This window comes from Tursiops truncatus, chromosome 4 (genome assembly GCF_011762595.2).
Source record: "Tursiops truncatus isolate mTurTru1 chromosome 4, mTurTru1.mat.Y, whole genome shotgun sequence".
NCBI classification, from domain to species: domain Eukaryota; kingdom Metazoa; phylum Chordata; class Mammalia; order Artiodactyla; family Delphinidae; genus Tursiops; species Tursiops truncatus.
In genome coordinates this window covers 24932531-24958269 of record NC_047037.1, presented here as the reverse complement: position 1 = coordinate 24958269, position 25739 = coordinate 24932531, and the positions used below count along the sequence as shown (strand labels likewise).

Below are 25739 nucleotides of genomic sequence, written 5' to 3'. Positions count from 1 at the left end.
GAAAACTTCAACTTGCCATGCACCAGCAACTATTTACATAGCATTTACACTGTATTTGCAACTATTTACATGGTATTTACATTGTACTAGGTATTATAAGTAATCTAGAGATGACTTAAAGTATATGGGACGATATACACAGGTTATATACAAATCCTACAGCATCTTATATACGGGAGTTGAGCATTCCAGGATTTTCGTATCCACAGGGGGGTCCTGGAACCTATCCCCCATGGAAATCAAGGGGCAAGGGACTACTATGTTAGTAAAGAGTTCTACATATTGAAGCTGAGACCTGCTGCTCTATAAATTCAGGCAATTTGTGTTCAAGTTTTTCCCACTCTATATCATAACTGTGATTTGTTTATGGTTAAACAAGCATGTGTTGAACTCTGTTTTTACTATACTAATGATAAGAATGTTAACATTAGTAATGACAATAAAGAAAACTTATGGCCTTGTCATACTAGATAGAGAACTAAATTTCAGAGTATTCAATGGTCAGTCACTGACAGTATTTAGAATTAGTTCCCATTTGTAGAGATATACAATATCAGTTCATATCAAGCTACACCTTCTACTAACCTTTTCGTTGACAACTTCCCCTGTTTCATTCAGTGGTGCTTTGGAATGCCCTTTCACTGGTTTACTCCATTCCACAAGAGGATCATGTAGAAAAGTCTTTAAGACACTAAAATGGAAACAAATATTATGGTAATAATACAATGTTATCTTTGTAAAAAGAACTCTCATTAAAGTCAACACTTAGGTGAAGGATAACTACTGAAGGATGAGAAGCTAATGGTAATACTCTTACAAAACACATTACTACCGTTTCAGAAAATGCTATGCTTCCTCCTTCAGAGAACTTGCTTTGCCTACATCTAACTATCCAATGTATTCTACCATAATGCCTGGTAGACAGGTTTTAAATAAAAAAGTGAATAAGTGAGCTTTAAATGTCCTTTCGAAAAACTACTTCCCACAGCTAACATCATATTTAATGGTAAAAGACTGGCTTCTTCACCCCTAAGATTAGGAACAAGACAAGGATGTAGATGTCTCGCCATGGCTATTTGACATTGATCTAGCTAGGGCAATTAGGCAAGAAAAAGAAAAGGCACTGAGATTAGATTAGAAAAAGTAAAACAATCCCTATCTACAGGTGACCTGTTGTTGTAGAGAGAAAATCTTAAGGTATCTGCAAAAATAACTATGACAACTAACAAATGAGTTCATTAAGGTTGCAGGATACAAGATCAATATAAAAATTTAGTTATATTTCTATACACTAGCAATGAACAATCCAAACATGAAATTAAGGAAAAAATTCCATTTAGAAATACTTAGGAACACATTTTTAAAAAGTTAAATACAAGATTTACAAACGAAAAATTATAAAACGTTGAAAGAAATTGAAGAAGACTTAAATAAATGGAAAGATATCCTATGTTCATGGATCAAAAGACTTAAGATGGCAATACTCCCTAAATTGATTTACAGATTCAATGCCATTCCTATCAAAATCCAGGCTGGCCTTTGCAGAAATTGGCAAGATGATCTTAAAATGCATATGGAAATGCAAGAGACTCATAACAGTCAAATAGTCTTGAAAAAGAAAAAAAAAGTCAGAGGATTCACACTTCCTGACTTCAAAACATACTACAAAGCTATAGTAATCAGGAGAATGTGCTATTGGCATAAGGTTAGACATACAGATCAATGGAATAAAACTGAGTATCTAGAAATACACCCTTACATGTATGGTCAATTGATTTTCAACAGAAATGTCAAGACAATTAAATAGAGAAAAATAGGGCTTCCCTGGTGGCACAGTGGTTGGGAGTCCGCCTGCCGATGCAGGGGATGCGGGTTCATGCCCCAGTCCAGGAAGATCCCACATGCCGCGGAGCGGCTGGGCCCGTAAGCTGAGCCTGCGCGTCCGGAGCCTGTGCTCCACAACGGGAGAGGCCACGACAGTGAGAGGCCCGCGTACCAAAAAAAGAAGAAAAAAAAAAAAAAAGAGAAAAATAATCTCTTCAAAAATGGTGCTGGCAAAAACAGAAATACAGATCAATGGAACAGGGTAGAAAGCCCAGAGATAAACCCACACATATATGGTCACCTTATTTTTGATAAAGGAGGCAAGAATATACAATGGAAAAAAGACAGCCTCTTCAATAAGTGGTGCTGGGAAAACTGGACAGCTACATGTAAAAGAACAAAATTAGAACAGTCCCTAACACCATACACAAAAATAAACTCAAAATGGGTTAAAGACCTAAATGTAAGGCCAGACACTATCAAACTCTTAGAGGAAAACACAGGCAGAACACTCTATGACATAAATCACAGCAAGATCCTTTCTGACCCACCTCCTAGAGAAATGGAAATAGAAACAAAAATAAACAAATGGGATCTAATGAAACTTAAAAGCTTTTGCACAGCAAAGGAAACCATAAACAAGACAAAAAGACAACCCTCAGAATGGGAGAAAATATTTGCAAACGAAGCAACTGGCCAAGGATTAATCTCCAAAATTTACAAGCAGCTCATGCAGCTCAATATCAAAAAAACAAACAACCCAATCCAAAAATGGGCAGAGACCTAAATAGACATTTCTCCAAAGAAGATATACAGATTGCCAACAAACACACGAAAGAATGCTCAACATCATTAATCGTTAGAGAAATGCAAATGAAAAGTACAATGAGATATCATCTCACACCAGTCAGAATGGCCATCATCAAAAAATCTACAAACGATAAATGCTGGAGAGGGTGTGGAGAAAAGGGAACCCTCTTGCATTGTTGGTGGGAATGTAAACAGATACAGCCACTATGGAGAACAGTATGGAAGTTCCTTATAAAACTAAAAATAGGGCTTCCCTGGTGGCGCAGTGGTTGAGAGTCCGCCTGCCGATGCAGGGGACACGGGTTCGTGCCCCGGTCCGGGAGGATCCCACATGCCGCGGAGCGGCTGGGCCCGTGAGCCATGGCCGCTGAGCCTGCGCGTCCGGAGCCTGTGCTCCACAACGGGAGAGGCCACAACAGTGAGAGGCCCGCGTACCACAAAAAAAAAAAAAAAAAAAAACTAAAAATAGAACTACCATACAACCCAGCAATACCACTACTGGGCATATACCCTGAGAAAACCATAATTCAAAAAGAGTCATGTACCATAATGTTCATTGCAGCAGTATTTACAATAGCCAGGACATGGAAGCAACCTAAGTGTCCATCGACAGATGAATGGATAAAGAAGATGTGGCACATATATACAATGGAATATTACGCAGGCATAAAAAAGAAACAAAATTGAGTTATTTGCAGTGAGGTGGATGGACCTAGAGACTGTCATACAGAGTGAAGTAAGTCAGAAAGGGAAAAACAAATATCGTATGCTAACACATATATATGGAATCTAAAAAAAAAATGTTCTGAAGAAACTAGGGACAGGACAGGAATAAAGATGCAGATGTAGAGAATGGGCTTGAGGATATGGGGAGGGGGGAGGGTAATCTGGGATGAAGTGAGAGCATGGCATGGACATATATACACTACCAAATGTAAAATAGATAGCTAGTGGGAAGCAGCTGCATAGCACAGGGAGATCAGCTTGGTGCTTTGTGTCCACCTAGAGGGGTGGGATAGGGAGGGTCGGAGGGAGACGCCAGAGGAGGGAGAAATGGGGATAAATGTATATGTATAGCTGATTCACTTTGTTATACAGCAGAAACTAACACACCATTGTAAAGCAATTATACTCCAATAAAGATGTTAAAAAAACCAAATAATCCAATTAAAAAAAACGGGCAAAGGATTTAAATAGACATTCGTCCAAAGAAGTTATGCGAGTGACCAATAAACATGTAAAGATGCTCAACATAACTGGTCATTAGGGAAATGCAAATTAAAACACAATTAGATACAATTTCATACCCATCAAGATGGATAAAATAATATAGATAGACAATAACAAGTTTTGGTAAGGATGTGGAGAAATTGGAACACTTAGACATTGCTAGTGGGACTATAACATATTACATCTGCTTTGGAAAACAGTTTGAAAGTTCCTCAAAATGTTAAGCTTAGAGTTAACATATCCAGAATCCTACTCATAGGTATAACCAAGAGAACTGAAAACATATATCCACATAAAACCTGTACACAGATGTTCACAGCTACACTATTCACAATAGCCAAAACAATCCCAAATGTCCATTAATTGATGAATGGATAAACGAAAGGTGGTATATCCATATAATAGAATATTATTTGACAATAAAAAAGAATGAAGTACTGATACATGCTAGAGCATAGATAAACCTTAAAAACATCATGCTACTGAAAGAAAACAGACACTAAAGGCCAAATGTTGTATAATTCTACTTATATATGAAATATCCAGATTAGGCAAATCTATAGAGACAGAAAGATTCGTGGTTGCTAGGAGATGGTGGGGAGTAGAGTTAGGGAGTGACTGCTAATTTCTTTTGGAGGTGATGAAAATGTTTCATAATTAGATAGCAGTGATGGTCACACAATCTTGTGAATATACTAAAACCACCGTAGTATGTATATTAAAAGACCAGATATTGGACGTCCCTGGTAATGTAGTGGTTAAGAATCCGCCTGCCAATGCAGGGAACACGGGTTTGAGCCCTGGTCTGGGAAGATCCCACATGCCATGGAGCAACTCAGCCCGTGCACCACAACTACTGAGCCTGTGCTCTAGAGCCTGCGAGCCACAACTACTGAGCCTGCATGCTACAACTACTGAAGCCCGTGTGCCTAGAGCCTGTGCTCCACAACAAAGAGAAGCCACTACAATGAGAAGCCCACGCACTGCAAGGAAGAGTAGCCCCCGCTTGCCGTAACTAGAGAAAGCAGCAATGAAAACCCAATGCAGCCAAAAATAAATTAAGAAAAAAAAAAGACTAAATTTTATGGTATGTAAAATATATCTTAATAAAAGCTATTATTAAAAAACATCTACTTCAGGGCTTCCCTGGTGGCGCAGTGGTTGAGAGTCCGCCTGCTGATGCAGGGGAAGGGTTCGTGCCCCGGTCCGGGAAGATCCCACATGCCGCGGAGCGGCTGGGCCCGTGAGCCATGGCCGTTGAGCCTGCGCATCCAGAGCCTGTGCTCCGCAACGGGAGAGGCCACAACAGTGAGAGGCCCACATACCGAAAAAAAGAAAAAAAAAAAACCCAAAAAAGCCCCCCAAAAAACATCTACTTCAATCAGTATAAAGTAGCTCTATATAAAGAAAACAACTTAGAAACCAATAATCACATTCAAAGTTACTACTGTTTACAAAATATAGATGATTACCTCATTAAAGGTTCTCTCTGATCTCGCATCAGCCTCATTGTAACTTCACAAGCTCTTCGAAAAAGACCTTCTGTTCCCATAGGACCCATTCCATTAACCATATTATGAGTCATGCGAAATGGAACAATTTCTGGGACCTCAAAGGTTTCTCCCTTAAAACAATGCATTTTATTAAAAAGTAAAGATGCTGGAATTTAAAAATCTTTATGCAAAAAATTAAAAGCTTTTAGGAGAGAGCAAACATACCCTCAAAATATTCGTATGTGCAACTTATGTTAGAGGCCTACATCCTGAAGGAGCCATATGACTCTACCTTTGCTTTTGAGGAGCTGAAACACAACTCCTTGGGTAAGATCTAGAGGATGGATGGATTCATCTTTCACTGAATTACTAAAGTAATTACAGAGAATTATAGAGCAATATTTATGCATTCAATATTTAGCCTTATATTAACTCCCTTAATATCCTTCTTGAATAGTATAAAGTACAAACAAAATACTCTCACAATTTTCTTCTTTTCTTTAAGACTTTCACTTTAAAACAGGACGGGAAAAGAAATAGCCAAGTGTTAGATGCTCACAATCCCTGAGACAGGAAATGTAACATGTAATATAATGAAGTCCAGTTCATTTATTTTCTTCCATTCTCCAACACCTGCCTTTCCTAGGGCTTTTTCATCCCTCCAATCAGTTTCCCTAAATTCCTCTCTTGTATGAATCCCCTATACCAGTGGTTTATCTTTGATTTGTTTTCAGTTGGGTCTGTGACCTTTCTTGGTTTCCTGTGATAGCAGACGGCAACCCATAGAGAACTAAGGATGAAGGAAAAAATGGGTTTAATAATTAGTCTGCCTTTCAGGATCATGACATTGGAAAACTGGAGGGGGCCCTTAAGGAGAGCTGAATGACCTCAATTTATTTCCAGACCCCAGCTGGACCTACACAATCTGAATTTCCTGTGATGTTTCCTAGGTACCTGCATTAAAAAAAAAAAAAAATTCTTAGATGCTGCTGCCAGGTTTGGAAGCAATCACATTAAACTACTCTGTCTCTCTAAAACTGAGTCTCAGTAAAATGAACTGTTCATATATTATATAAACACCCCATGTTCATATAACCAAGAACCAATAAGTCAGAACTTGGATCTATGCTTTTGGACTTCAAGTTCAGTGCTAGTTTTCCTATATGACTCTTCTGAGTTCTCTCCAACCTAAGTTGCTTTACTGAGGTCTATGGGATCCACTGATCAAAACCAGTCAACAAACTCTCAATGTGACTCAACTGTGACTACAGCTGCTACTAACAGGTATGTCTAGGAAGAACAGTTGTTGTGGAAAGGAAATTAGGAGAAAACATACAATTAACTACAGTAAGTCATATCATATACCTTATTGAAGAGACAGTTGAAATCCACATGTACACATTCACCAGTCAAAGAATCAAAGAGAATGTTTTCACCATGACGGTCTCCAAGGCCCAGGATATAACCAACCATTGACATAACGGCAGTGGAACGGCAGTATGCTGATCTGCTGCTGTACCTAAAGGAAACACAATGCCTATCAAGTATCCTTGTATCATATGGGGCCACATACATCTAAAATATTTTTTAAAAAATCTAACCATAACAATGTATTATATTTTTGGTAACTTACCATGATGTAGGATCAGGGAATGTTCTCAGAAACCACTCATGAAAAACAGGAGGATGCCTGGGCAGGAGAAATTCTTGGAATACTTTGAGTTTTTCAGACAAAGCTGCCGATTTTGGTAGCATACACTGGCGAAGTTCCTTCCCTGTCATATAAACTCCTGCAAGGTAGAGTGATTTCCATTAATCACACAAGCCAAATGAGAAAAGGGGCAATGTATTTTTTTTTGGTGAAAATAGGACAGGAAATATCTACTTTTATTCAAAAGCAAGAATAAATGGAAACATTTCAATTATGCATAGGTAAACTTTCTTCTGATACTATATGAAAATAATAAACACATTATCTTCACTTAATACTCATCTAGAGTGAGGCCTCTTGTTGATGATAATCAGTGCCAAGTAAGACCACACATACCAGAAGATACCACTCAGAATAAATCCAATGTGAATAGTGCCCCTGCATGTAAAAATGCTTACAGCCCTCACTAAATTTACAGTGATCTCTCTGTTAATCAGCAGGCAGTATGGGTCCACACTGAATCATTACTAAGAAACCTACAATGGTGCTCTGAAATAATTTACTCTGTGTGAAGGCTAGCCTATAAGATTCACAGGATATGTGATTTTAAAACTAATCTTGTACAATTCAAATCATAAATGGAAGCAGAAGACATTTTCCTTCTGATGTATTTGTGAGTTCATATTATATGGTTGACATGACTCCAGTCTATAAAGTGCCTTTTAGGCCCACCTTCGTTTGGTGCTTTTGGGACCCAAGGTTCAGCTAAAATTTCCATAGACAAGTTTTGAGATTAGAGATTTTTAGCCTCAAATGTTGCACAGTTCAACTATGTTCATGATAGGATGGAAAATATATATATATTTAAAAAAATCCAATAGCAATAACTAACACTTATATAATATTTCATCTTTAAATAAAATAGTCAATAGCAAGTTCCTTGAAATCAGATTCAAGTGTGCTTGAACTTCAGCTCTACAACATATTAGTAACTTGCATTAAGTTACTTCACTGTCCAAAAATAGTGATAATTAGGCTTGTTAACAATAATAAAAAAATGATATATACAAAATACTTAGCATAATACCCATAATATAGTAATTTATCAATATTACTTAATGCTATGCGTTGATTGTATCCGTCAAAAAAATAACCCTTGTACCTGTGAATGTGACCTTATTTGAAAATAAGGTCTTTGCCCATGTAATCAGGTTAAGACGAGGTCATTACGGTGAGCCCTTAATATAGTATGACTGATATTTTTATAAGAGAAAACAGGGACATACAGACTTAGGGAGAATGCTGTGTGATGACAGAGGCAGAGAATGGAGTGAAGCATCTACAGCCAAGGAATGTCAAAGATTGCTGGCAACACCAGAAACTTACAGAAAGGCATAGAAAGGATTCTCCCCTTTGGCCTTGAGAGATATTGTGGCCCTACTGACACAGTGATTTTAGACTCCTTGTCTCCACAACTGTGAGAGAGTAAATTTCTGTTGTTTGTGAACAGTTTGTGGTAATGTGTTATGGCAGTCCTAGGGAACTAATATTTTTTACTTTACTCTAGTAACTTGATATATTTGTTTTTAATGTATTGCATCATAAACATTTTTTTATCATAAACATTTTTAAAACTTTTTATTTTGAAATAATTTTAGTCTTACAAAAAATTGCAAAAAAATACAGATTTCCCATATATTCATCACCCAGATTTTGTCAGTGTTCATCTCTTTCATAACAGAATACAATTACCTAAACCAAGAAATTACTTTTTCATAGTATTATTAACTAACTTTCAGACTTTATTCAACTGTCCCACTATCATCCTTTTTCTGGGTCAGGATCCAATTCAGGATCCCTGACTGCATTCAGTTGTCATGTCTCCTTAATGTCCTCGAATCTGGGAAATTTCTGTTTTTGTCTTCCATTACCATGAAATTTTTAAGGCGTTCTGACCTGTTATATTTTTGTTTCTTCATTGTAAAGCTACTACTTTTTCCCCTTTGTAATTAATAAGTATCTGGTGGAGAGATACTTTGAGACTCTGCAAATAACCTATTTTCTATCATACTTTTGCCAACGAATTTCAGCAGTCATTGCTAATCACTGTCTGCAACAATTATTACTGTGATATTTACTAATTGGCAATTTTCTGTTTTCATCATCTCTTCTACATTAATTCATTGTAATTCTACTCTAAGGAAGAACTTGTTCCTACCTTCCTACTTATTTATTTATTAATTCAAGTATTTGTTTACATAAGTGTAGACTCCTGTCTATTTTATTCCATGGGTTATAATCTAATACTATTATTATTTATTTTGGTGCTCAAGTTATCCCAGGTTTGGCCAGTGGGAGACTCTAACTCTAATCTAACACTTTCGGTTTCATTCTAGCTTTCCCTTTCTTTTTCTTTCTCTAATATGAAAAACTAGCTCTCATTAGCCACAATGTATTTATTTATTTGCTGAAGTCTAGTTTACACAAAAGTAGTTTCAGAATTGCTAACCAGTAACTCCTAGAAAAACACATTTTCATATATATTTTTGTAAGCTACCTCAAATTCTTTTGGGATAAAGATAGAGAAAGAATTAAAACGCAAGGAAGGAAAGAAGAAATCACTTAACTACTTCTGTATGTATCAATAGTACCAAGAAATTTTACTATGGCTTATACCCCCAAAATGTACAATGATAATAACCATTATACCTATATTATATGTTAGCAGCTATTATACCCATATTACATACTTATATAGTAAGAATTAATTTTAGTACCCTTTTCCTTATACAGTTTGGTCAGAATAGGTCTCAAGCCAGCAGTGTTGTTAACCCATTCAATAATCCCACATTCATCATTCAGTGGAATAACTGCATATGTTCTAATATGAAGTTCTCTTCTACGAGACTCAGCATCTTTTCTTAAGCACTATAAAAAAAAAACACACATAAACTTAAAAGTTAAAAATTTCTAAATGTTATATCAAACCTATCTAAAGATTGCTCATTTCATAGCAAAATAATGTCCATAAAAGCTTATTATGTAGTATAGATGAATAATTCTTCAGAAAGGTAGAGCAGGAAACTACTGGGACAATATCCTTAATTTATTTGCAAATCATTAAAAATGCCTTGGGTAAGTACTTCTTTTAATTATTCAGTACTAATGTGACAACAATACTGGGTTCAAAAATGTTATAGTTATATATTTAACAATGACAAAATACTCTTTAAAAATTGCTTCTAAGATATTACTGAAATAGTAAGTCCTTGGGCGCAGGGAATGCTGTTTAATTTTACCTAAAACAATGCATGAACAGAAAAGTATGAGTCTTATGATATCCCCAAAACATATATCTTATTCTTACAGTTTAATATCATAGCTTCATTTGAAAAATGATCTCCTAGCAGAAGAAAGCTTTACACATCTCATCTGATTAATCCTGAAATATACTAGGTAAGGATAAACAGTATTTTGTTTAATTCTGGAACTGTATGAAATAAACAAACTAAGCACACATCTATAATTGTAACCTGTCAAATTTTAAAGCACAATCACTGACCAAAAATACATTTTAAACTTTAGGAATAGATAGGCTACATAAATGTCAGCCAAATAGTATGGCATGAGAATCACATGTAAAGATCAGTATATGGCCTCCTAGACCAACGTAATGAGACGAGTTTTTCACAATCAGGCTATTTTATTTGACCATGTTAATGTGGGGGAAAGGTAATGAAACAACTTAATTGGTAACAAGGCTGATTAAGATAAATTTATAAATTAAATCCAGGCCACCTGATACTCCCAACTAGAAAAACACTCCGGGAGCTTTGGGAATTAAGTTACCAATTTACCAAACAACATTTTAAATAAAAATATTCTTTCCCTTAATACCTATGAAATGGGTTTTTATTGTGGCATTAATTTTTAAATTACTTTTGGTTAAACTAAGCACAAACCATAATTCTCCTTTTTAAAAAATGAACTCATCTGCTGCTATTTATTTTCTATGTTAAAGGTCCATAACTTTTTCCTGTTAATAAAAGAGGTACCAGTAAAATGCAGGAAGGGGATAGAGAGGCAGAACAAAGAGCTTATAGGAAAACAATGAAGTTTTCACAGTATGGTTTAATTTTTTACCAATGGAAAAACAGATGCTATGCACTTATAAATACCTGGCTAGAGAATAATTCAAAACCCCTAAGACTATGCATTTATAATAACCCTTTAGTGAGATTTCTCATATCATCTCTGAGATAGAAATCAAGCACTTACCAACAGAACTGAAAAAAAATACTAATGATCACCTCTAAAAAGTGTGTTGGTAAAAACAGAACCTAACATTTTTTTTTCTGGCATCAAAATATAAAATATAAATAAATCTGATAGAAAAAGTATCTTATAGATAATTTAAACATTAAATAGAAAATATTTTCCTTTGTTAATATGTCTTATACATTTTTCTCAATATAACAAAAAGTATCTTATTTTTAAAAAATTAAGTGAAACCAGCAATTCCACTTCAGGGCACATATCCAAAAGATTGAAAGCAGGGACTTGAACAGTTATCTGTACACTTATCTTCATAGCAGCAATATTCACAATAGCCAAAAAGTGGAAGCAACCCACATATCCACTGATGGCTGAATGGATAAACAAAATTGGTATACACATGCAACTGTATATTATCTAACCTTGTAAAGGAAAGAAATTCTGATGTGCTATAACATGGATGAACCTTGAAGACATAATGCTAAGTGAAGAAAGCCAGTAAAATACAAATACTGTATGACTTCACTTATACAAGGTATCTAGAGTAGTCAAATTCATAGAGACAGAAAGTAGAATGGTGGTTACCAGAGCCTGGGGGGAAGGGGAATAGGGAGTTACTGTTTAACAGATATACAGTTTCAGTTTGAGAAGATGAAAAAGTTCTGGAGAGGGATGGTTGCACAACAGTGTGAATGTACTTAATGCCACTGAATTGAACTGAACACTTAAAAATGGTTAAGATGGTAAATTTTATGTTATGTATATTTTATCCCAATAAAACAAATTAAGTGAAAATGAAAAAGGCAGTGTACTTCATTTCCTCTTTTTAAGAGAGATCTATTTGCCCATATCTCATTGATAGTAATTATGGCAATTCTAAAATAAAAGCAAACTATATCCAAACCTTATTAATCAAGGAATTGAATTCCATTAGTCTACAATCCTTTCTCAAGTCATCTTTTGGCTTACACATCATAATGTAGAACTTCCCATCAGATCCTTTTAAAGAGATCTTCTTTGGTTTCTGAAGAGAAGCAAGAATTTCTACCTAAAAGATGATGAGTTATATATAAATAAAGGTCAAAATTCTTTGTTTAAACTTCTATGTGTATTATAAATATTGTGTTACCTAACACAATAAAAAGGAAAATATAATAACCTATATTATGTAGCAAATTTATTATTTTAATAATTTATCTTAATTATGATCTATGAAAAGAATGGTTGGACATAAATAGAGACACATTTTCACCCATTAGAAATGGCTATTGAAGTAAAAGGATTACTCTGTCTGGGGCTTCCCTGGTGGCACAGTGGTTTAGAATCCGCCTGCCAATGCAAGGGACACAGGTTCGATCCCTGGCCTGGGAAAATTCCACATGCCATGGAGCAACTAAGCCCGTGCGCCACAACTACTGAGCCTGCGCTCTAGAGCCCATGTGCCACAAGTATTGAAGCCCGCGCGCCAAGAGCCCGTGCTCTGCAACAAGAGAAGCCACGACAATGAGAAGCCCGCGCACCTCAACGAAGACCCAACACAGCCAAAAATAAAAACAAACAAATAAATAAATAAATTTATAAAAAAAAAATCAGGATTACTCTGTCAGCAGTGTAAGTAAATACATACACATTCAAATTTAGGCAGCCTCTTAAAGCAGCCGTAATGTTTAAAAGATTTTTGAAACATTTTCTTAGGACTTTTCTGCAGAACCTAAGATGGTTTTTAAATTTCTTTAATGGTAAGAAATGTTTATCAATGGAAAGTAATTTTATTTTTGACAAAAGAAATGCCTCCAAAATCATGTCCAACTAAAGATGTAAGTAAATAAGTTGAATAATATTAAGTTAAAAACAAAGCATGACTATAAGTGACGAGAATGATTTTATTATGTGGCTTATTAACTGGTCTGAAGCAGTTAAACAAATGTTTTGAGCCACAGAAGTACTGGAATAAATACAGAGTTTTCAAAAGTATTTACTCAGAAGTGCTCTGGTACCATTTCTTTAAGATAGTAACAACAGCAACAAAAAAGAATCAAGCTCTTCCTAGCTGAAATTCACTTCCTCCCAAAATACAAATTACAAACAAAAATTGTATTTCGTTCTCTTTCTGTTCCCCATTTTTAGGACAAAGATGAATATGGAAAAATCAAATTGTGGAAAAAATAAAGATTTTAGTCATATTAAAACAATATGAACATCTGAAAAAATCAAAATACTAGGTTGAACATGAGATTTTTATTAATTTTGTCCCATCACTATATAGTTTTACTTTTCTGTATTTCCAATCATTTTTTCTTTGCAAATAAAATCCACTTAGTCTCTGAGAAAAACACTTTTAAACTTAATTTGAAATTTCAACTTAATTTTAAAAGCATAGTTACAGTTATATAAAATTGCAGTTTACCATATCATCAAAGCCTGCAATATAGGCCCAATGCCCAGGAAATGGCTCATGGTTAGCATGGGCACCCGGAACTGATGGAAGAGTGGGTATCATGACTGATTGTAAAGGAATGAGGATTTCACTAAATGTTGCTTCTTCTACCAGCTTTTTAAGCATTTTAAAATGAGTGCTCATGCTCAGCGTGGAACTACTTCCATCCACCTGGGGGGGGGGGGGAAATAGTACATTTTAATTTCTCTGTTTACCTTGAATTATAGAATGCTTACTTTTACTCAAAACAAAAATTTCACTTCTATAATAGCTTAATTACAATGGCTCAGCAGTCTGTACTTTTCTAATTTTTAAAAATACATCACCTCATTTAAACCTTTCTGTACTCTTTTACTTATCAATAAATAGTACCTACATTATACGAAGTTAAATGACTAAGGTAGGTAATAGTGGCCTACAATTTGTTATCACACATTACAAATTCCAAAGAGCTCTGTAAATCAAACTTTTTTTTTTGTACCAAATCTCATTTGGCAGCAAAAAGGTATCTGAACGTCTCACTTAGTACAAAGATTAATATGTTTCACTGAAGAAATAGTTATGTATCTGATTACAGGATACTCTACCAGATTACCCCTAGTGATGATACTTAATAAAAAGTATATGTACTGCATTACCTTTAAAAATCTAAAAATCCTGAATTTCTAAATGTAGTTGGCCACAAAGGTTTCACATAGAGAACTGGAAGTTTGTACAAGTAAAGCACTTAGAAAAGTGCCAGTGTTTAATAAATGTTGGCCATTATCATAACACTATCTTTCATAATGTCAAGACTGTCAGGGGACAAACAGGATTAATGCAGATAGCAAAAACAGATTACTCTTTCAAGATGTTTATTGGAAGGGAAGGTGAGAAATAGGGTAGTCTCTACCTCCTCAACTGTAAATAGATGATAGAGTAAATATTTGTAAGGGGAAGTCTAGTTATTTACCTTATAGAGTCTGTCCCTCCTTATAATTACCCCTACCCCCACTTTTACCCTTCCTACACATTCTTCAGGATTTTTTCCCCTCCAATTCCTTGGGTAGAATACTAGTTCATTCCTATAAGCATGTCTATACTCTAGTCATAAACCTACTGAAAAAAGTAGTTATACAGTATATGATAACCATCTGAGTGGCTTCCTATGAGACTGTGAGCACTTCGAGGCAGGAGAACATGTCTTACTCATCTTTGTTTCCCTTAGGCACAGTGCTTGTTCCCTGGTAGACAATGAAATGTTACTGAAAGGATGAAACCCAAAACTCCAGTCTTCTTTCCTATCATGTATGTAGGTTAATGTATATGAGTTTTGAAAGTTCAAAGATATGACAGAAAACAATCACAGAGAGAACTTTAACTGAGTATTTTATATTCTTATATTTCATATCCTCTATTTTAAAAAACTTCTAATAAATATGGATAATTTACTCTCAGAAGAATTTACATTAAGAAGAACTTTTAGAAATTTAGAGGATATTTGAGAGAGGGACATATGTTAGAAATTTTAAAAACAGCTTTATTAAGGTAAACTGCACGTATTTAAAGTATACAATTTGATAACTTTTGATATATGTGTATACCAACATATATGAGAATTTAAATTTAATTAATCAAATGAAATACAACCAGCTGAAATCATATAGAAGTTTCATCCAACTTGGTCTATAAGTAGTAAGATTTATGATAGTACCGATTTATTGCACAATTCTAGAAGCTTATCTGTTAGGCGAGTTGCATCTCCAACAAACTTTTCTAAGGATTTTTTCATACGAATAGCTTTATTTAGGATTTCCTTGCATCTGTTTACACGCATGGGATAAGAAGACTGTCATAAAAAAAAAAGTTAAATGCAATTGTTAAAAGATAACAAAACTTCTGATTGACAAAAATCAACTTAAACAGTACGCATGATGAAAGTTTACAGTGATAGAAATTTCCTGGAAATCAATTTGGCAATACTATCAATAGCCATAAAAACGCTGCTATCCTGCGACCTGATGAATTCCCTTCTTAGGATCTATCTTGAAGGAATAATCAGAAATGAGAATAAATATAGATGTGTCTAGATGTTTTGCAACAGCAAAGAAAGTAAACAACCTTAATGATCAACAGCAGTTAAATAAATTATAGATGGCTAACCATTATAGAATTTTATAAAATTTTAAAAATTGGTTCTTCAATGAATATTTAACATGGGAACATGATTATGGTAACAATTTTAGGTGAAAAATATGAAATTACATATCTATGCAATCCAAATTTAGTGTTAAAATATGCATAGATAATAAACATACAAAAATACATCAAAATATTAATGATATAAACAGTGAATTTTAATTTTCTTTTTTATATTTCTCTGTATTTTCTAAATTCTCTAAAATATTTATTAATTCAATATATTTACCAATTTGTACATTCCTATTAATAATGCAATAAAATTTTCTAGTATTAATAGTTCTGATACTTTGGATTAAAAAACTTGGAAAAAAATAGGTTACCGTTTTATACCAAGCACTAACACTTTACTATACTTCATAAAGAAAACACATGATAAATCCTTCAATCTTAAACATACTAGTCACTTCATTTGATACAGTAAATATTTCTAAATTTTATAATGAGACATAGTACTATAGTTTCTTTTTAAATATACTTAAAATTTATCTTCTCGCTACAAATCTAACATAAGAGAGAAACCCTGGAACTTGTATCTACATATTAGCATTAATATGGAAAAAGACACTATTGTGATTAATATATCACCTTTGACACAGCTGTCATCATCCACATTGCTTGTTGAGGATAGGCCAGAAACACTTTGGCTATAATTTCCATCAAGACAACAAAAACTTCATCATGAGAATGACAAATTCGGGAGATTAATTGTGAAAAGGCAGTCAAAAATTGATATGGAGCTAAGTGATTTGTGTGCTCTGTGATAACTTTGTTTATCTTAGCTAAATCATTTCTCATTTGTACACGATCAGAGCGGCCAGCTGGAAAAAAAAAAATCAAAGTTAAAAATAGCAGTAAAAAAGTATATCAATTTCACAGAAAAAAATTTTGTTTTAAAAACTGCTTTAAGATATATGTTATTCCCAGGTCCAAAGCTAGATCACTTGCCAATTTGTGAAAAGATACTTTTCTCTGTCCAGGTAGGAAAAAATATTTAAGTCCACTGAAAATCTCAAGGCCCGTTTCTTTTCAAATTTTTTAAACAGACTTTATTTATTTATTTATTTAACATCTTTATTGGAGTATAATTGCTTTACAGCGGTGTGTTAGTTTCCGCTGTATAACAAAGTGAATCAGCTATACATATACATATATTTTGACTAGAAGCAAACAGAACAAGCCACAATCCATTGTAATTTTTAACGTAAATTATTTGGCTTAAACTAATATTTTTCAAAATGTGTTAGGTTTACCAAGGAACGAGCAGGTTTACACTTCCAGGCCCTGCAACTCCAACTACTTTAAAAAGTCTATGCTTAGTCTTTCTCCTCTTTTTTAACATTTCGTTTCTTGCTCTCACATAAATCATAATTCTTCTCAGTCCCTTAAAAATTTTACCAAAAAATTATACCTTTTTCCCATTCATATGCCTTAGCACCAAAATCAAGCCATAGTGATAACATTCGTGGCATTGATTGATATATGAACTGATTTCCATACTGTAAAGACCTGCAATTACATAGAAAATATATTAACGTAGTATTCTTTTTTAATTATATGAATTAAATATAAAGACTTAAACTACCACTTGAGAAATATATGGCCTCTGACAAAAATTTTTATAGCATCAGTATTTCTTCCTAGTACACATTATCTTTGACTCCTCTCTCCCCACTTTTTTCTTTCTTCACTCCTCACTAACCTCTATAGTATCAATACACTGACCAAAAATAATTCAAGTTTTGACCTGGTCAAACTCCTGTCAGTACTTCTTTTAAATTGTCCTTAGGATCTGTGCCTTTATTTGTATTCCATGGTCATAAGCCTAGGTCAGGCCCAATCACTCAATTTCTGGGAAATTACAGTAACTTGGTCTCCCTAATTCCACATTTCTTCCCTTCAATAAATTCCAGGCTACCATTTCTGAAATTCTAGCTTTATCATACTCCCCCCGTTTAAAAACAGCAATCACCTACCTTTAGATTAAGACTATATGAATGACTCTGCTCGGGATTCAAATATATACAACCCTTTTTCTTTATAACTTTGCAATCTTAGTCTCTCACTATTCACCACATACATCTTCCATCAAGTTCAATTTCCTCACCATCCTCTCAACAAACCACTCAACCCTGTGTCTCTGCCAAATGTGTGAAAAGTTAGTACAGGCATACCTCGGACATATTGCAGGTTTGGTACTGGACCACTGCGATAAAGCGAATATCACAATAAAGGGAGTCACACGAATTTTTGGGTTTCCCAATGCATATAAAAGTCATGTTTACACTATGCTGTAGTCTAATAAGTGTGCAATAGCATATGTCTAAAAAAAGCAATATACATACCTTAATTGTAAAATACTGTATTGCTAAAAAATGCTAATCATCACCTGAGCCTTCAGCGAGTTGTAATCTTGTTGCTGGCGGAGGCTCTTGCCTCGATGTTGATGGCCGCTGACTGATCAGGGTGGGGGCTGCTGAAGGCTGGGTGGCCGTGGCGATTTCTTAAAATAAGACAACAATGAAGTGTGCTGCGCTGACTGACTCTTCCTTTCATGAACGATTTCTCTGTTGCGTGCAATGCTGTTTCATAGCATTGTACCCATAGGAAAACTTCTTTCAAAACTGCAGTCAATCCTCTCAAACCCTGCCACTGCTTTATCAACTAAGTTTAGGTGAGATTCTAAATCCTTTGTTGTCATTTCAACAGTGTTCATAGCATCTTCACCAAGAGTAGATTCCATCTCAAGAAATCACTTTCTTTGCTCATCCATAAGAAGCAGCTCCTCATTCGTTTTATTGTGTTTTTATCGTGAGATTACAGCAATTTAGTCACATCTTCAGATTCCACTCCTAATTCTAGTTCTCTTGGCTACTTTCACCACATCTGCAGTTCCTTCCTCCATAGTGGTCTTGAACCTCTCAAAGTCATACATGAGGAATGTAATCAACTTCTTGCAAATTCCTGTTAACGTTGATATTTTCACATCTTCCCATGAATCACAAATGTTCTTAATGGCATCTAGAATGGTGAACCCTTTCCAGAAGGTTTTCAATTTACTTTGCTCAGATCCTTCAGAGGAATCACTATTTATGGCAGCTATTACTCGTGGCAGCTATTACAATACGAAATGTATTTCTTTTTTAAAACATTTACTTTCATTATTTATTTATGTTATTTAGGTTAACACTGGTTTATAACGTTATAAAAGTTTCATGTGTACGTTACATTTCTACTTCTATATACCTTATAGCATGCTCACCACCAAAAATTTAGTTCCCATCCATCATCATACGGTTGATCCCCTTTACCCATTTCACTCTCCCCTTCCCCTCTGTAACCACTACTCTGTATCTACCTGTTTGTTTTTATTTGGTTTGTTTTGTTCATTTGTTTTGTTTTTCTTTGTTTTTTTTATATTCCACATATGAATGAAATCATACGGTGTTTGTCTTTCTCTGTTTGACTTATCTCACTTAGCATAATACCCTCAAAGTCCATCCATGTTGTCACAATGGCAAGATTTCATCTTTTTTTAAGGCTGAGTAGTATTCTATTGTATACGTGTATACACCACAACTTCTTTGCCCACTCTTCTGTTGATGGGCACTTTGGTTGTTTCCATATCCTGGCTATTTTAATAATGCTGCGATGGACATAGGGGTGCACATACCTTTTCAAATTAGTGTTTTCATATTCTTTGGATAAATACCCAGAAGTGGAATAGCTGGATCATATGCTAGTTCTATTCTTAAATTTTTGAGGAATCTCCATACTGTTTCCACAGCGGCTGCACCAATTTACATTCCCACCAACACTGTGGGAGGGGTTCCCTTTTCTCTACATCCTCTAACACTTGTTATTTCTCTTGCCTTTTTGATAACTGTCATTCTAACAGGAGTGAGATGATATCTCATTGTGGTTTTGTTTTACATTTCCCTAATAATTAATGATGTTGAACATCTCTTCATGTGTCTGCTGGCCATCTGAATGTCTTTTTTGGAAAAATGTCTATTCAGCTCCTCTGCCCATTTTTTAATTGGGTTGGTTTTTGTTGTTGTTGTGTGAATTCTCATATATTTTGGATATTAATCCCTTATTGGATATACCATTTGCAAATATCTTCTCCTTTTTGGTAGGCTGTCTTTTCATTTTGTTGATGGTTTCATTTGTTGTGCAGAAATGTTTTAGTGTGATGTAGTCCCATTTGTTTATTTTTGCTTTGGTTTCCCTTGCCTAAGGAGTCATATCCAGAGGGATATTACTGAGGTGGATGTCAAAGACTGTACTGCCTAGGTTTTCTTCTAGGAGGTTTGTGGTTTCAGGTCTTACATTAAAGTCTTTAATCCATTTTGAGTTGATTTTTGTGTATGGTATGAGATAGTGGTCTAGTCTCATTTTTTTTTTTTGCACATGGATGTCCAGTTTCCTAACATCATTTATTGAAGAGACTACCCTTTCTCCATTGTATATTTTTTGCTGCTTTGTTGAATGTTAGTTGTCCATAGAAGCCTGGGTGTTTTGCTGGTCTCTCAGTTATGTTCCACTGATCTATGTATCTATTTTCTGCCAGTACCATGCTATTTTGATTACCACAGCTTGGTAATATACTTTGAAATCAGGGCATGTGATACCTCCAACTTTGTTCTTTTTTTTTTCTTTTTTTTTTACGGTACGTGGGCCTCTCACTGTTGTGGCCCCTCCCGTTGTGAAGCACAGGCTCCAGATGCACAGGCTCAGCGGTCATGGCTCACGGGCCCAGCTGCTCCACAGCATGTGGGATCTTCCCAGACCAGGGCATGAACCCGCGTCCCATGCGTCGGCAGGTGGACTCTCAACCACTGTGCCACCAGGGAAGCCCCCTGTTCTTTTTTCTTAGGTTTGCTTTGCCTATTTGGGGTCCTTTGTGGTTCCATGTAAGTTTTAGAATTTTTTGTTGTATTTCTGTGAAAAATGTCCTTGGGATTTTGATAGGAATTGCACTGAATCTGTAGGTTGCTTTAGGTATGGGCATTTTAACAATGTTAATTCTTCCAGTCCATGAGCATGGAATATCTTTCCATTTATTTGTGTCTTTTTCAATTTCTTTCAGCAATGTCTTATAGTTTTCAGTGTACAGGTCTTTCACCTCCTTGGTTAAATTCACTGCTATGTATTTTATTCTTATTACTGCAATTGTAAATGGGATTGTTTTATTAATTTCTCTTTCTGCTAGCTCACTGCTAGCATGTATAATAGAAATGCAACAGATTTTTGTATACTGATTTTGTATCCTGCAACTTTACTGTATTTGTTTATTATTTCTAATAGTTTTTTCGTGTATTCTTCAGGCTTTTCTATATAAAAAATCATGTCATCCACAAGTAGTGACAATTTTACTTTTTCCTTTACAATTTAGATGGCTTTTTTTTCTTTTTCTTGCCTATCTGCTCTGACTACGGCTTCCAATACTATGTTGAATAAGAGTGGTGAGAGGGGGCATCTTTGTCTTTTTCCTGATTTTAAAGGGATAGCTTTCAGTTTTTCATGGTTGACTATGATGTTAGCTGTGGGTTTGACATACATGGCCTTTACTAATTTGTGGTATGTTTCTACTATACCCACTTTATTGACACTTTTTATCAAAAATGGATATTGAATCTTCTCAAACGCTTTTTCTACATCTATTCAGATGATCATATGGTTTTTATCCTTCATTTTGTTAATGTGGTGTACCATGTTGGTTGCTTTGTGTATGTTGAATCATCCTTACATCCCTGGAATAAATCCCACTGATCATGGTGTATGATCCTTTTAATGCATTGTAGCAGCTGGTTTGCTAATATTTTATTGAGGATTTTGGTGTCTATGTTCATCAGAGATATTGGCCTATAATTTTCTTTTTTGTGTGTTGTCTTTGTTTGGTTTTGGTATCAGGGTGATGTTGGCCTCATAAAATGAGTTAGGAAGCGTTCCTTCCTCTTCAATTTTTTGGCAGACTTTGAGCATTAAATCTTCTTTGAATGTTTGGTAGAATGCACTGTGAAGCTGTCTGGTCCTTCTGTTTCTTCATGATTCAGTCTTGGAAGGGTGTATGGTTCTAAGAATTTGTCCATTTCTTCTAGGTTGTCCAATTTGTTCATAATATTCTCTTACAATCCTTTGTTTTTCTGTGGTATCCGTTGTTATTTCTCCTCTTTTATTTCTGATTTTATTTATCAGACCCTTCTCTCTTTTTTTCTTGGTGAGTCTAGATAAAGGTTTGTAAATTTTGTTTATCTTTTTAGAGATCCAGCTCTTATTTTCACTGATCTTATCTACTGTCTTTCTAGTCTCTATTTCATTTATTTCCACTCTGATTGTTATTATTTCCTTCCTTCTATGGACTTTGGGCATCGTTTGTTCTTTTTCTATTTCCTTTAGGTGTAAGGTTAGATTGTTTGAGATTTTTCTTGTTTCTTGAGGTAGGCCTGTATTGCTATAAAGTTCCCTCTTAGTACTGCTTTTGCTGCATCCCATAGATTTTTTTGGTATGTCATATTTTCATTTTCATTTGTCTTCAGGTAATTTTTAATTTCTTCTTTGATTTCTTTGTTGACCCAATAGCTCTTCAGTAGCATGCTGTTCAGTCTCCATATACTTGTCATTTTTCTACCTTTCTTCTTGTAGTTGACTTCTAGTTTCATACCATTGTGATTGGGAAAGATGCTTGATATGATTTCAATCTTTTTAAATTTATTGAGATTTGTTCTTTAGAAAGTTCCACGTACACTTGAGAAGAATATGTATTCTGCTGCATTTGAATGTAATGTTCTGTATAGATCTATCAAATCCATCTGGTTCTGCTGTTTCCTTGAATTTCTCTCCAGATGATCTATTCACTGACACAAGTGGGATGTTAAAGTCCCCTACCATTACTGTGTTGCTGTTAATTTCCATTTTCTTGGTAATTCCTTCACTTTCAGCCTATGTTTGTCTTTAGAGCTGAGCTCCTGGAGGCAGCATATAGTTGGGTCTTGTTTTTTTTAACCCATCCAACCACTTTGTGTCTTTTGGTTGGTGAATTCAATCCGTTTACATTTTAGGTGACAGATGAGGACTTAGCACTGCCAGTTTAGCTTTTGTTTTCTGGTTGCTCTATATATCCACTGTTTTGTTTTGTTTTGTTTTTTCCTTGTGTTTCTGTCTGCCATTTTGGTTTGGAGGTTTTCTGTTTTTCGTAGTTTCCTCTTTTTTTATGTTTCATGTCTCTACTCTATATTTATGTTTTGTGGTTACCATGGGGTTTGTATGAAATCTCTCATAGATAAAATAGTCCTTTTTCTGCTGATAGGATCTTACCTTCATTTACCTATGTAGGTTCCATCCTTTTCCTCTTCCCCTTTTATATTTTTGTTGTCTCAAATTATCCCATTTTATGTTGTGAGTTTGTTACTGAATTGAAGCAGCTATATTTATTTTTTCAACATTTTCCCTCTTTAACCTTTACGCTATAACAAAGTGTTTAAAAACCTGTTGTGATAAAGACTTGCAACTTTTGATTCTGTCTACTTATCGCCTTAGTCAAAGTTTTGTGTACTTTTTGCCATTTTGTTTCTGGTAGAAAAGCTCATTTCAACATTTCTTGTAAGGCAGGTCTCATGTTGATTAACTCTCTTGGCTTTTGGTTGTCTGGGAAAGTCTTTATTTCTCCTTCATATCTGAATGATAACTTTGCTGGATAGAGTATTCCTGAGTGATGACTTTCAGTATTTTGAGAATGTCACTCCACTTCCTCCTGGTCTGTAGAGTTTCTGCTGAGAAATCTGATGGCCCAATGAGGTAGCTTTGTGGGTTACCATCCCTTTTTCCTTAGCTGCCTTTAAAATTCTTTCTTTGTCATTGACTTTTGACAATTTTAATACAATCTGTCTTAGAGAAGGTAATTAGGTGTTCTCTTAGCTTCATGAACTTGTATACCCAGTTTCTTCTCCAGGTTTGGGAAGTTCTCAGCTATTATTTAAATAAATGCTTTGCTCCCTTCTCTCTCTCTTCTCTTCGGGTATACTTATTACCCTAATGTTGCCCTTCCTAAAAGAGTTGAATAGCTCTCTAGAATTTCCTCATTTTTAAAATATCTTCTCTTTCCTGTCCTACTTGTACCATTTCAAGTTTGCTAATTCTCTCTTCCATATGGTCTGCTCTATTTCCAATGCTTTTAAATGTACTCTTCATCTCATTTATTGAGGTCTTCAACTCGAGAATTTCTGTTTGGTTCTTTTTTAGAGTTTCACTCTCTTAGTTAAGTACTCCTTCTGTTCATTAATTTTATTCCTGAGCTCACTGAACTGTTTTTCTAAGTTTTCTTGCAGCTCACTGGGTTTCTTCATGACAGCTATATTGAATTCTCTATCAAATTGCAATATTCTGCATCTTTAAGTCTGGTTCCTGGAAAATCATCATTTGCTTTTTGTGGTACTGTCACTGTGGTTATTCATGGTGCTAGATGAGTTGTTCCTCTGCCAGTACATCTGAAGTAGGGGCAGGTTTGAGATTAGAGGCCTTTCTTTTGTTTTCCAGTAGGTGGCACTATAGCATAGGTTTTTGGTTTCTTTTACCTGAGGCGCCTCTGGCTCTATTTGAGTCGGCCCTTTCCACCTTCCACCTCCTCTGTTAGAGGTGTGACTCCCTGCCCTCATTATCGCACCTTGTGCCTCTGGAGTCGATGGTAGCTCCTTCTCCCACTGTCACTGGTGTTGCTGCTTGGTGCATCTAGATGGTAGGCTCTGCCATCTCATCTAGGATCCCATGAATTGCAGGCTCCACTGCCATGGGGCGAGGGGAATGAGGAGAGTTGGGAGGTGAGCTGAGGTTGCATGGGCGTCTCTGCTGTGTCTGGTATTGTAAGGTTCGTGGGGCTCTGCCACAGTGGACCTGGAGTTGTTGGCGCCTCAGTGGCTGGAGGGACAGGGTCTCAGGCCCCACTGCCACTGTTCCCCAGTTACCCATGGCCACAGGAGCTGCTGGGGCCAGGAGGCTAGAATCATGTGTACCTCCCTCCTCTGCCACTGTTGGGTTCTCTGGGGCTGCAGACTCAGTTGCTGTGGCTGGACGGCTGGGTTTTGCAGGCACCACCTGCTGTTCCCTTGCTTTCAACTTCTCTATGTGTTTCAGTACACCCACCTTTAGATGTACCAATGTGTGGATTCTCCGGTGTGCTGGTGTGTTGAGCGGAAGTACCCTTGTTGTACTGTGGATGTTTTACTGGTTGTAGATTGATGGGGTGAGACAAAGGTAGCTTTTCACTCTGCCATAATGCTGACATCACTCCAATCACAAAATGTATTTCTTAAACAATAAAACTTGAAAGTTGAAATTGCTCCTTGATTCATGGGCTGCAGAATGGATGCTGTGTTAGCAGGCATGAAAACAACATTAATCTCACTATACATCTCTATCAGAGTTCTTGGGTGACCAAGTGCATTGTCAATGAGCACTGACATTTTGAAAGGAATCTTTGTTTCTGAGCAGTAGGTCTCAACCGTGGGCTTAAAATATGTAGTAAAACATGTTGTAAACAGATGTGGTGTCATCCAGGCTTTGTGGTTCCATTTACAGAGCACGGGCAAAATAGACTTAGCATAAATCTTAGGGCTCTAGGATTTTCAGAGTAGTAAGTCACTAGCTGCATTTGGCCCTAATAAGAGTCAGCCTGTCCTTTGAAGCTTTGAAGCCAGGCATTGACTTCTCCTCTAGCTATGAAAGATGGCATCTTCTTCCAATATAAGGCTGTTTTGTCTACATCGAAATTCTGTTGTTTAGTGTAGCCACCATTAATGATCTTAGCTAGATCTTCTGGATAATGTGCTGCAGCTTCTACATC

At 35.6% G+C, this 25739-nt stretch overlaps 1 protein-coding gene across 5 annotated transcripts in view; it reads right to left on the bottom strand.

Annotated features, from left to right (window-relative positions):
• The window catches only part of ATR (ATR checkpoint kinase), a 103270-nt gene that overhangs the window by 1010 nt on the left and 76521 nt on the right, over window positions 1-25739 (bottom strand). For 2 of the 5 annotated variants that reach the window (XM_019934297.3, XM_019934298.3), the window contains 10 exons: window positions 17310-17407; window positions 16487-16719; window positions 15414-15548; window positions 13691-13891; window positions 12188-12331; window positions 9786-9936; window positions 6991-7147; window positions 6723-6876; window positions 5337-5488; window positions 586-691 (listed from right to left, as the gene is read on the bottom strand). In XM_019934297.3, the coding sequence (XP_019789856.1) occupies window positions 586-691; window positions 5337-5488; window positions 6723-6876; window positions 6991-7147; window positions 9786-9936; window positions 12188-12331; window positions 13691-13891; window positions 15414-15548; window positions 16487-16719; window positions 17310-17407 (1531 nt within the window). Of the gene's footprint in view, window positions 1-585; window positions 692-5336; window positions 5489-6722; window positions 6877-6990; window positions 7148-9785; window positions 9937-12187; window positions 12332-13690; window positions 13892-15413; window positions 15549-16486; window positions 16720-17309; window positions 17408-18287; window positions 18402-25739 lie in introns of those variants that run through there. The other 3 variants (XM_019934299.3, XM_073803735.1, XM_019934300.3) reach the window with 3 other exon arrangements.